The sequence below is a fragment of the Dromiciops gliroides genome, chromosome 3, assembly GCF_019393635.1.
Source record: "Dromiciops gliroides isolate mDroGli1 chromosome 3, mDroGli1.pri, whole genome shotgun sequence".
In the NCBI taxonomy this organism is placed as follows: Eukaryota; Metazoa; Chordata; class Mammalia; order Microbiotheria; family Microbiotheriidae; genus Dromiciops; species Dromiciops gliroides.
The window spans coordinates 533,848,344-533,864,664 of record NC_057863.1 but is presented as its reverse complement, the minus strand read 5'-3'; the positions used below and the strand labels follow the sequence as shown (position 1 = coordinate 533,864,664).

Below are 16,321 nucleotides of genomic sequence, written 5' to 3'. Positions count from 1 at the left end.
CCGGAAGGGGTAGGAAGGGGCCGTGTTGTGAAGGTTGTTGAAAGGATTTTCTATTTGATCATGGCGGTGATGAGGAACCACTGGAGTTTACGGAATGGGGTGTGTGTAACATGATCAGACATGCAGATCAGTAAGATCACTTTGGCAGCCCAGTGGAGGGTGGACTTAACTTGAGGAAGTGAGACTAGCCATCAGACTATTTCAGTAGTCTAGGTGTAAGGTGATGAGATCCTGTACCTGCACCGAAGTGGCAGTTGTGTGAGTAGATAGAAGGGGACGTATGCAAGAAATATTGTGACGATAGAAACAGTAGAAATGAGCAGATTGGATATATGAGGTGAATATGAGTGAGGAGTTGAAGCTGACATTGAGCTTGTGAACCTGGGTGACTAGGGAAATTTGGAGGAGGGGAGGCCTTAGAGGTAGAGATAATGAGTTCTGCTTTGGAGGTGCTCTGGGAGATGTCTATGAGAAGCATTATGGATGTTAGGAGCCTTTGGCTTTGCTTGTTCTGCTGAACACCAGGCCTCATTGCCCCTGCCTTTACCCCTGCTCCCAGCCCAGCCATCCATGGCCATGGCCAACTCTGTCATGCCCTTTGACTTCACTGCTAAAAATGACCACCTGGATGGAGTTATTTTCAAGCTATTTGCAGACAAGATTCCAAAAACAGCAGAAAAATGTTCATACTCTGAGCACTGGAGAGAAGGGATTTGGTTACAAGGGAGCCTGCTTTCACAAGTTCATCTCTGGATTCGTGTGCCAGGGTTGTGACTTCACAGGCCAAAGTGGCAGTGGTGGCCAGCTCATGTATGGGGAGAACTAATGCTGATGATAACTTCATCCTGAAGCACACTGGTCCTAACCATCTTGTTCATGGCAAACACAAATGCTTCCTGGTTTTTCATCTCTATTGCTAAGACTAATTGGTGGGATGTCAAAAATGTGGTCTTTGACCAGGTAAAAGAAAGCATGAACATTGGGGAAGCCATGTACGCTTCAGATCCTATGATGGCAAGACCAGGAAGATCACCATTGCCGATTATGGACAACCTGATAAATCTTTCCTTTCCTTTCCCTTTTTGTCTTAAGCACTACACCATTCTTGTATAGCTGGGCAGGGAACCTCCGATCTGTTCTCCTACCCTGTAATCCTTGTGCTCTCACTTCCTACAATTCTCTTTGGATTTCATTTCCCCTTTCCTTGCAGAATGCTGGCTAGACTACAGTGTTAAGTTTATTATTATGAAATAAAAACATTAAACAAAAAAGATGACTATCTAACTTCCTGACAATTAGGGGCTTCCAAAAATGGAACAAGCCGCCCTAGGAGGTCACGTTTCCTTGACATACATAGTCTTCAAGCAGTGACTGGATGATAATTTTTCAGGCATGTTTTAGAGAAAAATCATGTTTTTTGGTTTTTTTGCAGGGCAATGGGGGTTAAGTGACTTGCCCAGGGTCACACAGCTAGTAAGTGTCAAGTGTCTGAGGTCAGATTTGAACTCAGGTCCTCCTGAATCCAGGGCCAGTGGTTTATCTACCTCACCACCTAGCTACCCCCCCATCACATAATTTAATATTCCTTATGAACCCTTGTGAAACAGTCACATGGGGCTCTAAAGAAATAGACCACTCATGTACCAGTTTTATTTCTTGCATCATAACTTTTAAAGGAATTCTACTTTCTTAACTTGGTGTGAAGTGTTTGTGAATCTAATCAGTTATCTGGATTTTTTAATCTCTCATGTGGTGTTCTGAAAGAACAATGTGGTGGAGCCAAAGACCGTGTTTTGTGTCCTGGCTCAGTCAGACACTGGCTGTGTGGCCCTGGGCAGGCAGTTTAGCTTCTCTGGACTTTACTGCATTCAACTGTAAAATTGGGATAGTAATGCCTGCCCCACCTAGCACTTGGAGTTGTCTGGTGGAAGTGTTTTATCAATCTCAAATTCTATTTATTATTATTGATAGTCTTCAAGGTTGCTTTGCTCAATTCCTGTTTTTCTGTTGAATGTCCCTAGGTTACCTATTGCCTTTGATTTGCTGGTCATGAAACGAAGGTGGAAGAGTTTTCTTCATTGGTCACTAATGGCCATAATCCTCTTTCTGGTGAGTCTTTTATTTCTACATTTAATTGTGTTAAATGGAAAACTTGGAGAACATGAAGAATTTGAATGGGAGGATAATGTAGAATTTTGCGTCAAGTTAATTTAGGTACTTTTCAAATAATAAAGCAGTGACAAAAGTCCAAAAAAAGACATGAGAGGTGAGATGGGACAAGTAGAACTTTTGTCACTTTCTTGTTAATATCTACTTTAAGATGTAAATAATGGAAGTTTATACTTTCACATGTGATCATGTTTGTGTATTTTGTTTTTGTCAATGGCTACAAAATGTGGAATAAAAGAGAAAATGAGTTAAATTAGGAAGCATCAGTGTAGGGCAAAGCTATAGTGGTTGCAGTCTCTGTACCTAATCTGCTCAGTATTGAAAGCCCTCTAAAATTTGGTACCCTTCCATCCAGATAGATTACTCCCTTCCACTTCTCTTAGCTTCAGCGCACTCGACGGCTCCACATCTCCTGTCTACTTCTCCATGTTTCTGCCCCTTTGCTTTTGTGCACACCATTCCCTAAGCCTAGAATAGCTCCCTCCCTCTAATTCTCTTTGCCACTGGAAATGCTTTAAGACATACTAAATCCTTCAAGACACACCAGCCTTCTGTGTGCACTTACCTGTTTTAATTTATTTGTACAGTTTTTCTCTGTGTATTTGTTGTTGTCTTCCTATAAGATTGTAAGCTCTGTGAGCAACAAGTTTGTTTTTCTTATGCCTCTCCCAATCAGCCAGCCACTCTTAAGTAAATAAGTGTGCCAAGCACTCACAGTGCTCTGTAAGTATTGTATTCTTAGTATTTGTTTTTTATTTTCATTTTTTTAATTTTTAATTTTTTTTTAGTGAGGCAATTGGGGTTAAATGACTTGCCCAGGGTCACACAGCTAGTAAGTGTTAAGTGTCTGAGGCTGGATTTGAATTCAGGTACTCCTGACTCCAGGGCTGGTGCTCTATCCACTGTGCCACCTAGCTGCCCCAGTATTTGTTTTTTAATTGGTTTAAACTGAATTGAATCTCTTCTTTCTAGGTGCCTACAGTGGTCATTGATAGCTACTACTATGGGAAGTTGGTGGTCGCACCTCTCAACATTGTTTTGTATAATGTTTTTACACCCCACGGACCTGATCTTTATGGTAAGTTCTAAGGAATTTGGAGAAGTTTCAAGGCTTAGCTTCACGCAGCTGAGCTCTAGGATTTACTTCCTTTCTCTTGACTGAGTAGAGATGGCATCTTGCTTTTGTTCTTTTTCTGACTTTATTGAAAAACAGGGCGGGAATATCTCCAGGGTGGCTTCTTGATGGCTTCATCACAGTGGGAGCTACAGACAACAGGAGCTTGGTAAAGCCTTGTGGACTTGACAGGTCTTTGGGTCCCCATGGAGACTCTTTTTGTTCTGCTTTCTCTTACCTTCAGCTTTAGAGTTTTGAGGATTTTGCTGTGCGTGCAAAGTCTATTGACATTGTTATACAATTTTCATTAATTCCATCTAAAGCAGGTGTTCTTAACCATTTTTGTGTGTCATGGACACTTTGGCAGTCCAGTGAGGCCTCTGAACCCTTCTCAGAATATTTATAGATGAATCTAATAAAATAGAAAGGAAACCAATTATATTGGAATACAATTCATGTGCTGGAGATTAAGGGAGGAGGCTTGGGAAAGCTGTAGAGAGGGCTGAACCCTTGTCTATCTGAAAAGAAGAATAGGTATAGCTAAGGCAGTATTAGCTCAGCCTAGGTAAGGCCAGTTTTGGCTTAAAGGAATGGTCCTCCCTTGACATATTTGTTTAGGCTTTAAGGTGAGCCCTTTTCTGAATTTGGGGGAAAAGAAACTGGCTTTGGTATTCATAATCTGTTCCTGTCACTGAAGCAGGCTGATGACTAAAGGGATTGATGGTGGTGATAACAAGGATTACTCTTGAAGGGTCTCAGTGTGAGGAACATTGGCCTCTGGTGTTTGTGCTTAATGAACATTACTCACAAACATCTGTGTCCTTCAGCATTCTGGGCCAGGAAGAAGAGTCCGTGTATACTTTTTTGCTTTCCATTGCTACTTCCTTATCTTCCCTCTGTTGCCATCACTCAGCAACCTCTCTTCCTTTGAAGTTCACTGCATTGATAAGTATCACCTGATCCCAGTCCTTGTTGCTGTAATCTGCTGGCCTCCGGGGTCACTCTCCTTCCTTCGTGAAGGACTTCAGAATCTTACTCACAGTATTCCTCTCCACCCACGCTTCTGCCCTGATATTTGAGGACTTTAATGTAAGTATGTATGGGGGCGGCTAGGTGGCGCAGTGGATAAAGCACGGGCCTTGGACTTACTAGCTGTGTGACCCTGGGCAAGTCACTTAACCCCCATTGCCCAGCAAAAAAAAAAAAGTACGTATGTATGTATATATGTGTTTCTGTGTGTGTATATATATATATATATATATATATATATATATATACATGTACTCATACACACATACACATATTCATATTCCTTGGAACATCTTGGTCCCCTAGTTTATCAGTCTCTTCATCCCTCATGACCTACATCTTTATTCCACTCCCAGTAATGATCACCATTAAGCTCTAGTCATTACCCATAACTATACCATGTTTATGAATATAAACTCTTAGAATTCCCTCTTGAAAAATATTTTCCTACCCTTTTACCCTTTAATCTTTTTCTCTACCTTATCCCTCCTAAATCTATTTTTTTTTAATGAGGCACTTGGGGTTAAGTGACTTGTCCAGGGTCACACAGCTAGTAAATGTTAAGTGCCTGAGGCCAGATTTGAACTCAGGTACTCCTGACTCCAGGGCCGGTGCTCTATCCACTGCACCACCTAGCTGCCCCCTAAATCTATTCTTTATCATCACTGCCTTCTCTGATACCTCAACCCCTTTTTGTTCCCCAATTCCATCATTGCTTTCCTCTCTAAACAGTCTTTAACTTTAGAATTAACCGTTTAACACCCTTTCAGAAGTCAGGAGTATTCATATCATGCCAACTCTCAACTCTGGATCACCCCTATCATTTGCATGTAGAGTTACATGACTCATTATAAATTCATGCTTTCTGCTCTCAGTGAGGCCATCATGGGAATTATTTAATTCTTCCTTGAGTGACTTATATTCCTCTAGCACCTTCTCTGGCCACTGGATTTACTTTGCTTGAGAGAGAAGATTCCTTCACCTCCTTAAGAAGCCATTTCATTTCATTCCAAGTACCCTCCCTCCTCTCCCAGCTTTCCACTTAGAACACACTGATGCCTTATGATCCAATCCAAACCAGCTTCCTACCTGAACTCATTTCTCAATGATTAATATACTTCCACCCTGTCATATCCTCCCCATCTCAGTGACAATGAACTCTTGATCACCGTCATTAAAACTCTGTTGTCTGTCTCCCACTGACTGTTCCCTTATTCCCATTCCCCTCAGCCAAACCCCTGCACCCTCTTGCCTCCCATTGTAAAACTACCCACCTTTTCCACTGTGCTCCCTGGAATATCTGCATCACTGATAGCAAACTAGCTTTTATCTTAAACCTTTTCCTTTCTTGATCCTTCTGTCTTTTTGCACTGACTGGACCAGGCTCTGACCTGATGACACAACTTGTTTGACCACCTCTTCTAGCACAGCTTGTACGTTTACCCATCTCCTCCAGCTCTCTGATTGTGGTGAGTGAATTGGAATATTCCTTGCTCCCCATTGCCACTTCCAGGCTCTCCCTCTGTCTCCACCATTCAGGAACCTCTTCTCTTTTGAGTTTCATTCAGTCCATATTTGTCATGCTATAAAGATTTCTTTGACTATTGTCTACAGACCTTCAGACCTTTCTTCTTTACAGTCTTTTTCCTTCGGCTTCTACCTTTACACTATGCAGCTTCAGCATACATATATACTTTATCAAACACCCTAACTTCCCACTTCCTCAATTTAGTTTCCCATGACCTACTCCTTCACCTCTGTGTCATTTGAAATATTGGGGGGAAGCCTGTCTCTGTTCTAAGTTATTGGGGAACTTAGCTGGGGTTTCTAATATATTGCTACTTATAAATTAGAGGCTATTGCACTAGTTTTGGCAGCAAGCATTTGTTATTAATTTGACTGTGTATAAACCCAGCATAGAATTCCAGGAAAGTGGGGTTGGGAAGAGCCAGCTCTGGGGTAAGGTAAGTCAGTATCAGGCACAGGCTTGGCAAGAAAGCAAAGAGAGAGAGAGCACGACTACCCCTCTGCCCAAGGATTTTTATCCTCTCTCAGGTAGAGGTGGGTCACTGCACATTGATACAAGCCAGTTGGCCAGTATCATTCAATTCAATTGATCAACAGGACTTGGGGGGTCGCCAAGGTGAGTTAACTTCTTTTAGGAAGTCAGGAAAGTAAATCTACATTCCTTTTGCATTTCTACTGACTCTGGGCTGGCTCTGAGAAACCAGCCAGAGTTCCTGAGTGGGAGTAGGGTCATTGGGGCTCCCCCAAAATCCATTATTAATAATTATTTTCTCACACCCCACCTCAGCGATTTGTAGAAATGGTCATATACTTCATTTTACCATGACCCATACATGTTCCACTTTCATGTTCATGAACTTGAAATTCCTTTAATAATAATAGATTGTCATCCCACTTCTCCCTCTACCTTGAATCCCCTAACCCTGTTCTTTTTCCTCACTGTAACCTCCACTCCCCCCATCCTTCAGAGTTTTTTTAGACCGAAACCCCTGAATTAACTACACTGTCCTCTCTTACCCGTCTTGACCCCTTGGTGAACCTCTTCAACTCGACATTGTCCTCTTCTCTTGAGTCCCATGCCCCATTATCCTGTTGAAGATCTTGCCCTGCCAAGCCTCAGCCTTATGTTACTTCTATCATTTGCTTTTGCTTCTCATATACTGAATAAAACTGGAGAAAATCAAAAAACTGTTTTGAGTGTGTCTACTATAAATGTATTACCGAATTTTTTTTAATATGGAAATTTTTAATTTAATTTAATTTTTTGCCATTAACTCCCTAGGGATATATATGCCCTGGAATGGGATGGTTGGTAATTAATTACAAATTTTATTCCAGAATGAATGGATCAATTCATAGCTATACCAACAACTTCTTTATGTGCTTATCCTCATGAGGGTGCCGGTGTTGCCTATGTCTGTTTTTTAAATCATTTTTGCTAATTTGATGGATGTGACATAAAACCACAAACTATTTCAATTTTCATTTCTTTTTTTATTACTGATTCATAATATTCTCTCATAGTAATTGATAATCTATAGTCCCTCTTTTGAGAATTTTTTGGTCATCCTCAGGCTTTTGTCCATCCTGCTATGAGCAACCAAACTGACATTTCTAAAACATGCCTTTGACCATATCACTCTTTGAGGCAGCTGGTGACCCAGTGGATGGAGGGCTAGTCCCAGAGTTAGAAATGCCTAAATTCAAATCTGTGACCCTGGGCAAGTCATTTGACCTCTGTTTGCTTCAGTTTCCTTAATTGTGTATTCCATAATCTTAACTGGGCCTTCACTATAGCAAGGCAGTCTTTTTACACCTGCCTAACTGATTCACTCTCCTGATCATCACAGTGGCTGTTCTAAACCTTTTCATCTCTTCTCAAAACTTCTGTAGCACCCTCCTAGCCGAGATTTTCACTGAAAAAAAAAAACCAGATCATTTGCCAAGCCCTTGTTTCTCATCTCACATCACTCAGATGCTATCCACTACTGTCTCCTCCTTAATCACTGTTTCACTTGAAGAGGTTGGTACGGGGGTGGGGGTGGGGGTGGGGCGAGGGGAGAATAAGCATTTACGTAGTGCCTGCTATGTACCAAGTACTGTTCTAAGTGTCTATAAATATTATCTCATTCGGCCTTCCCAACAACCCTTGGGAGATATGTGCTGTTATCTCCCATTTTACAGAGATTAATCAACTTGCCCAGGGACACATAGCTAGTAAGTATCTAAGGTGGGATTTGAACCTAGGTTTTCCTGACTCCAGGCCCAGCATTCTTTCCACCTATGGAACCCTTCTTGCTAAGACAAACCTCTCTTTCCCATTCTATCCTACATTCTCCAGCAGATTTCCTTTGTTATCATCCCTCCTCTTTCACTTATCTTCTTTCTTTCTTTCTTTCTTTCTTTCTTTCTTTCTTTCTTTCTTTCTTTCTTTCTTTCTTTCTCTCTTTCTCTCTTTCTCTCTTTCTCTCTTTCTCTCTTTCCTTCTTTCCTTCTTTCCTTCTTTCCTTCTTTCTTTCTTTCTTTCTTTCTTTCTTTCTTTCTTTCTTTCTTTCTTTCTTTCTTTCTTTCTTTCTTTCTTTCTTTCTTTCTTTCTTTCTTTCTTTCTTTCTTTCTTTCTTTCTTTCTTTCTTTCTTTCTTTCCTTCCTTCCTTTCCTTCCTTTCCTTCCTTCCTTTCCTTCCTTTCCTTCCTTCCTTCCTTCCTTCCTTTCTTTCTTTCTTTCTTTCTTTCTTTCTTTCTTTCTTTCTTTCTTTCTTTCTTTCTTTCTTTCTTTCTTTCTTTCTTTCTTTCTTTCTTTCTTTCTTTCTTTCTTTCTTTCTTTCTTTTTCTTCCTTCCTTCCTTCCTTCCTTCCTTCCTTCCTTCCTTCCTTCCTTCCTTCCTTCCTTCCTTCCTTCCTTCCTTCCTTCCTTCCTTCCTTCCTTCCTTCCTTCCTTCCTTCCTTCCTCCCTCCCTCCCTCCCTCCCTCCCTCCCTCCCTCCCTTCCTTCCTTCCTTCCTTCCTTCCTTCCTTCCTTCCTTCCTTCTTGCAGGGCAATGAGGGTTAAGTGATTTGCCCAGGGTCACACAGGTAGTAAGTGTCAAGTGTTTGAGGCCAAATTTGAACTCAGGTACTCCTGAATCCAGGGCCAGTGCTTTATCCACTGTGCCACCTAACTGCCCCACTTAGCTTCTTTCTTTACCTCTCTATCGGCAGTTTCTTTACTGCCTACAGACGTGCCCATGTCTTTCACATTCTCAAAAAAACCCTCACTTAATCCATCTATCCTGCTAGCTTTTGTCCATATTTCTCCTTTCCTTCCAACTAAACTCACTGAGAAAGCTCTTTGTATCTGGTACCTCTACTTCTTAACTTCCTTTCTCTCTTCTTAATTCTCTTCAGTCTGACTTCTGAACTTCATCATTCAACTGAAACTACTCTCTCCAAAGTTACGAGTGATCTCAGATCTAATGACCTTTTCTCAGTCTTCATCTTTTTCTACCTCTCTGCAGCCTTTGACACAATCTCTTCTCTCTAGATATTTTTTTTTGACATGGCCTTTTCCCAGTTCTCCTCCTGTCTGTCTGACTGTTTCTTCCCAATCTCCTTCACTGGATCTTCATTCAGATCATGCCTACTAACCATGGGTACCCTCCAAGGCTCTCTTCTGGCTCCTCTTCTCTGTAAATACTACTTCACATAATGATCTCATCAGCTTTTGTGGATCCAATGATTTTTTCTGTGCAGATGATTTTCAGATCTCTGTCCAACCCTCACCTTTCTCCTGACTTCTGCTCTCACATTTCCAACTCTCTTTTGGACATCTTGAAGTAGATGTTGTGTAGACCTCTTAAACTCAGCATGTCCAATGCTGAACGCATTATCTTTCTCCCTAAACCCTCCCCTTATCCTAAGTTGCCTATTAATATCAAGAGCATCACTATCTAGTCCTCCATGGTCACAACCTTGGTGTCATCTTCAGTTCCTTAACCTCTCTCACGCCACATATCCAACCTATTGCTGAGGTGTTTGGTCATTTCTATCCTTTGAACATCTCTTACATATGCATCTTTTAGCTGTCTTCTAACACTGCTACCACCCTCATACAGACCCTCATCACCTCTCTCTTGGGCTATAGCAATAGGTTGCAGATGCTTTCCCTGCCTCATCTTGTGATTGTGAGCTCCTCGAGGACGGAGAATGTATTTTTCCTTTCTTTGTATCCTCAGTGCTTAGCACAATGCCTGGCACATGGTAGGTGCTTAATAAATATTTATTGACTATTGACTCTCAAGTTGATTTTGACCATGACCATATCACCTCCCCCTTTTTCCTCCCCACATTTCATTCATCTCTGGTGGTTCTCTGTTGCTTCTAGAATCAAATTTGAAATCCTTTGTTTGTTTGTTTTGTGGAGCAATGAGGGTTAAGTGACTTGTCCAGGGTCACACAGCTAGTAAGTGTCAAGTGTCTGAGGCTGGATTTGAACTCGGGTCCTCCTGAATCCGGGGCTGGTGCTTTATCCACTGCACCATGTAGCTTCCCCCTGTTTGGTTTTTAAAGCCCTTTATAACCTGCCCATTTCCTACCTTTCCAGTCTTATATTTTGCTCCACTCCATGTACTCTGCTCTTTAGTGACACTGGCCTCTTTGCTGTTGTGTACACAGGACACTCCATCTCTCTGCTCTGTGCTAAGTGGAACACAGTTTTGCCTTTGTTACTGGTGACGGTACTTACTGCTTTGTAAATGTAAATTCGGTCTGACCAAACTTTTTCTAAGAATGAATCAAAATTGTGTTAATAGTGATGTAAAAATTGCCTTAAGGCAACTGGTTTTATTAATGTGTCACCTTTATAGTTCTTTGCACATCATTTTATTAACATGGATGCTATTTTAAAAAAAATAGCCATGTGTGTAATTTAAAAGGGAATTAGCTAGGTTTGCTCTTCAGATACTGAATTTTATTTTATTTTTTAATCATAAAAGCATTTTATTATTTTCCAGTTACTTATAAAAATAGTTTTCAATATTTTTTTCTTAAGATTTTTAGTTTCAAATTTTTCTCTCACCCTCCCTTCCCTTCCTCCTCCCCAAGACATAAAGCAATCTGATATAGGCTATATATGTACAATCACATTAAATATTTCTGCATTAGTCATGTTGTGAAAGAAGAATCAGAACAAAAAGGAAAAACCTCAAAAAAGAGAAAAAAAACAACAAAAAAGTAGAAACAGTATGATTCCATCTGCATTCAGAATCCATAGTTCTTTTTTCTGGATATGGCGAACATTTTCCATCAGGAGTTCTTTGGAATTGCCTTGGGTCATTGCAGTGCTGAGAAGAGCTATCACAGTTGGTCATCACGCAGTGTTGCTGTTACTGTATACAATGTTCTCCTGGTTCTGCTCACTTCACTCAGCATCAGTCCACTTAAGTCTTTCCAGGTTTTTCTGAAATCTGCCTACTCATCATTTCTTACAGCACAATAGTATTCCATTACGTTCATATACCACAACTTGTTCAGCCATTCCGAAGTTGATGGGCATTCCCTCAATTTCTAATTCTTTACCACCACAAAGAGAGCTGCTATAAATATTTTTGTACATGTGGGTCCTTTTCCCTTTTCTATGTAGATACTAAATTTTTAAAAAAGACTCATGCCTAGGCTAGCATAAAGTGGCTAATATCAAGTATGAGTATCCATATGTGTATGTAGGTAAGCTTTGGTCAAAATAGTGCATTTAATTTATATAAGCTTAGGTGCCATGGTGTGAATCATATAGTTGAAGATGATATTCTTTTACAAAGAAACTCCACAAATGGAATTATTGTTAGATTTTTTAAAAAGAATGAGGATTCTGAAGCACCTAAGTAAAACTTAATGCTTGTACAATTTAAATGTTTGTGTGTACATGCCTGTTTGAACACTTCTGGCTTTGAATCTAAAATGTCATTGTTAGTGTTCTAGATTACTGGTGTGTGTGTGTGTGTGTGTGTGTGTGTGTGTGTGTGTGTCTCCAAAATAAGCTGTTTAGGGGGGAAAAAAAGAAAGAAAGACCTCTTGGTTTGTAGCCAGAGGTTCTCAATTTGAACCCTTTCTATTTTTGAGATGCTGGGCAAGTATTTTAACTCTCTAGGCTTCAGTTTTTTCATTTTTCAGACTGAGAGAAGTAGTAATTCCAGAGCACTCATAATGTAGCATGATACCCTTCTCTTGACAGACAGGTGATGAACTCCCAAGTGCTGATTAAAATACATATATTTTAGGACATGACCAATAGGGGAATGTGTTTTGCTTGATTACATGTATTTGTTCCATAGGTTTTGTTATAAAGGCTTTCAGTTAGGGAGATGGAAAGGAGAGAAGGTGAATTTTGCTTAAATGACAAAAATTAAAATAAATTGAAGGGGTGATAGAGCTCTGAAGTTAGGATCTTCTGGTGATGGTCCTTACTCAACCTATCATGGCTAAGCAATTAATTGCCAAGTCTTATCTCTACTATCTCCATAGCCTCTCTTGCATCTGTCCCCTTCTTTCTATTTCCGCAGCTCCTATGCTCTTTCTGCATCCACTCTCTCCTCCTTCTGATCAGTCCTCCCTATAACTGCCTCATAATCTTTTTAGGCTTTCCTCTCCTGCTCAGAAACTTTCGATGTCCCCCCCCCCCATACCTAAGTATCAAATACAGTGCCTTACCTGGCATTTAGGCCTTTCATAACCTGGCCCCAGCCTGTCTTTCTAGCCTTATTTCATGATCCTAGCTTTCATACACAATGCTCCTGTCTAATCAACCTACTGGTTGTTCCCTGTATTCAGCATCCCCCTTTCCTGCTTCTGAAGGTTTGGCATTTGATGCCTGGAATGGACTCCTCCGTCTGTGTCTTTCATGCTCCTTTTCCTTCTCGGCTCAGCTTAGGTGACAGCCTGCTCTATGAAGCCTTATCTTGATTCTCATAGCTGCTAGTGTTCCCTCTCTTTTCCAGTTGCCTCATGCTATACTTGCTTGTGTATGTTTTGTATTCCTCCAAAAATAATGTAGACACTTTGAGGGAAGGTTCAGTTTTGTTTTTGTTATCATATCCCCAGGGCCCAGAATTGTGCCTTTCACACAGTAGGTACTTTATCAATTAATTAGTAATTTTTGCTGAATTCAAATGAAGCAAACTGGGCAGAGAAAGGGGCCGAGGTGACGAGACTTAGAAAATACCTTTTCCTTGGCTCTGAGCTATAGGGGAAAGCCATGATTCTAGATTTCTGCCACTGGGTGTCTCCCTTTCACCAGGTATACTTGCTGTATTTTTATTTCCTAATAATTTATTTTGATTTGATAAATTTGCTTGTAAGGTTTTATTTGGTTCCACAAAAAATACATAGGAGGAAGACTATTCTCTTAGACCCAGAGTGCACATTAGAGAACAATTTGCATTGAGCCTTTTGGAAATACAGTATCCGTTTTTTTGTGGGGATGAATAAATTACATTAATTTGAGCTTAATTTTGAAAATTGGGCATCTCCACTTTGGCAAATGATATTCTATTATTTTCAGTAATTCAAGTAATTCTCATAAAAATTCCACCAAAGGTACTTATTTGTCTAGTATTTCTGACTGAATAATTAGTTATTAAATCTAGAAGTGGGAAAAGAGTAGGGAAGGGTTGGAAGTGAGGCCTAGATTCTGTTTTAAGTTTCTGTTTTTTTCTTTTTTTCCTCTGGTTTTACTTTGTTAGGCATCTGTGGTATATCTGAGGAGAAAGCAGAGGCATTAGCAGTTCTGTTCTTTTTTGAGCATTAGCTCAGTTCTTCAATTGAATCAGTGCTTTGCTGGGGGGAGAACTGGAGAGATCATAGCGGGGTCCTTATTTTTCTAGGGTCAGTGAATGCTGGAAAGGTCACCCAGTAAGTATCTCTGAAAAGTGAAACCAAAATTCGGTCAGTATTTATAAACATTTACTGTGTATAAGACATTTTACTAGGTTCAAGGGAAGATACAGAGATAAAGGACAACACAATCCCCTCCCTCAAGAAATTCATAATCTTATGGGGTAGAGGGAGTTATAATACAGTATAGTAAGCAGGGATGGCTGATGGAACAACCAGGGGGGAAGACTGACACACCCCATTCAGAAACTGTCAGTGCTGAGCTGATCATTCTCTGAATGAAGGAGATGTTGGAGAGAATGGAGTGAATTGGGATATGGCTGGAGCTTTTCTGATACAGTGGGGCAGGAGAGGCATCCATCAGTCAGGACAGTGGCAGACCCAGGGCTGAAGATGTGGATATAAACCTCCAGGCAAATTGATACAAGGAAATTTGGGAGAGATGAAGGTGGTTTTTGAGGGGGAAGGGCGTGGCAATTAGGGAAAGGTTCATGAAGGAAGAGCTGAGTCTTAAAGGATTTCAGGGATTCTAATTGGTAAAAGAATGCAGGAGTATTTTCTCAGAATAGGAGACATCCTGAGTGAATGAACAGATGAGGGAGGGGAAGACAAGACTGGCTGTAGTCCAGTTTTTCTGGAATTGGGGAGTTCACAGAGGGATACAGAATATAAAATGACTGGAAAGGTAGTTTGGAGTCAGATTATGGAGAACCTTAAATGTAAGTCTAAGAAGTTTATCTTTTTTCCTTTATGTAGCAGTGAAGTTTTTTTGATTAGTTGCCAGGTATAATAGCATGTGCATATCATTCCTCCTCCTGGCGAGGCTATGGAATTACTTGAGACCAGGAGTTCTGAGCTACAATGCATTAAAATTGATTGATTGTCCACACTAAGTCTGGTGCCAACATGCTGTGCCCCAGAAAGTAGGGGGCCATTGAACTACCTAAGAAGGGGCAAACAAACTCTGGTCATAAATAGAGCAGGTTAAAGTTCTAGTGCCATTCAGTGGTGGGGTTGGGCCCATGAGTGACATGCATTTCTAGCTCGGACAACATAGGGGGACCCCGTTGCAAAAGAAAAACCAAAACAGTGGAGTGATATGGTTAGAGTTATATGTATTAGGAAAATTGCTTCCTCAGGTGTATGATTAAAGTGGGGAGACTGGCACAAGGAAGACCAGATGGGAGGCTATTACAGTAATGGAGGCAAGAGGTAAAGTGCCTGAACTAGGGTACTAGCAGTATAAGTGCAGAGGTAGAGACATTTGTTTTGTTTTGTTTTGTTTAGTCACTAATAGATGTTTATACAATATTAAAAAAAAACTTACAATAAAATGCAAAATGTAGAAATATTTTATTTGTTTTGTTTTTTAATTAATTTTATTTATTTTTTGTTACATTGTAAGTTTCAAACTGTCTCCCTTCCTCCATACCATACTATGTGTACTTAGGTTTATCAGTTCTTTCTCTGGAGGTAGATAGCATCTTTCTTCATAGGTCCTTTATAGTTGATTTGAGTATTTATAGTACTCAGAATAACTTGTTTGTTCACAATTATTCTTTGAGCAATGTTGCTGTTATTGTGTACATTTTCTTGGTTCTGCTTTTTTCACTTTTTATTATTTCATGCAAATTTTTCCATATTTTTCTAAAATCAACCACCTCATCATTTCTTATAGCACAGTAGTATTCCATCATGTTAAGGGCTAAAATTCTAGCTAGTCTGTCTAAAAGATCTAACGAGTGGTCGCCAATAAATGATAAGCTTTAGCAAGAGTTAGGCTTTTAAGCATTTATTAAGGAGAATAAGAATTTGGTAAAGAGAGAGAGAAAGGCCAAAATTCCTCTCTATTAAAGGGAGAGTACATTTCTAGCTCCCTTCTCCACCAGTGTCCTCAGGAAGAGAGCCCCAGTCAGAGCACCAGGCTCCCCCCTTCTTCCTCTCACAAGCAAACGTCACTTCCTGATGCCAAAGAAAAGACTCCTGGTCTTGCCCTCAAAGACCTTCACTTCATGGCAGAACTTTCCTATAGTAAGTCTCCAGTAGGTGGCGTCATTCCAATCATTCCAATCATAATCATATACACAACTTATTTAGCCATTCCTCAATTGGTGGGTATCCCCTCAATTTATGGTTCTTTGCCACCACAAAGAGAGCTGCTACAAGTATTTTAGAACAAATAGGTTTTTTTCCTTTTTCCCTGATCACCTTGGGAAACAGATCTGATGGGGTATTGCTGGGTCAAAGGATAGTAATTCTCTCCAAAATGGTTGGATCAATTCACAGTTCCACCAAAAGTGGATTAATTAGTGTCCCAATTTTTTCACTTCCCCTCCAACATTTGTTATTTTCTGCTTCTGTCATTTAAGCTAATCTGATAGGTGTGAGATGATATCTCAAAGTGACTTTAATTTGTATTTCTCTAAGCAATAATGATTTAGAGCATTTTTCTATGACCATATATGGTTTTGATTTCTTCTTTGAAAAACTGACTATTCAAATCCTTTAACCATTTATCAATTGGGGAATGGCTCATATTCTTTTTTTGTTTGTTTTTTTGTTTTTTTAGTGAGGCAATTGGGGTCAAGTGACTTGCCCAGGGTCACACAGCTAGTAAGTATT

At 40.2% G+C, this 16,321-nt stretch overlaps 1 protein-coding gene across 1 annotated transcript in view; it reads left to right on the top strand.

Moving 5' to 3' along the window:
- ALG9 (ALG9 alpha-1,2-mannosyltransferase) overlaps window positions 1–16,321 on the top strand; it is a 155,596-nt gene that overhangs the window by 20,334 nt on the left and 118,941 nt on the right. Inside the window, exons 7-8 of the mRNA XM_043995048.1 lie at window positions 2,022–2,109; window positions 3,142–3,247. Of these exons, the coding sequence (XP_043850983.1) occupies window positions 2,022–2,109; window positions 3,142–3,247 (194 nt within the window). The remainder of the gene's footprint in view (window positions 1–2,021; window positions 2,110–3,141; window positions 3,248–16,321) is intronic.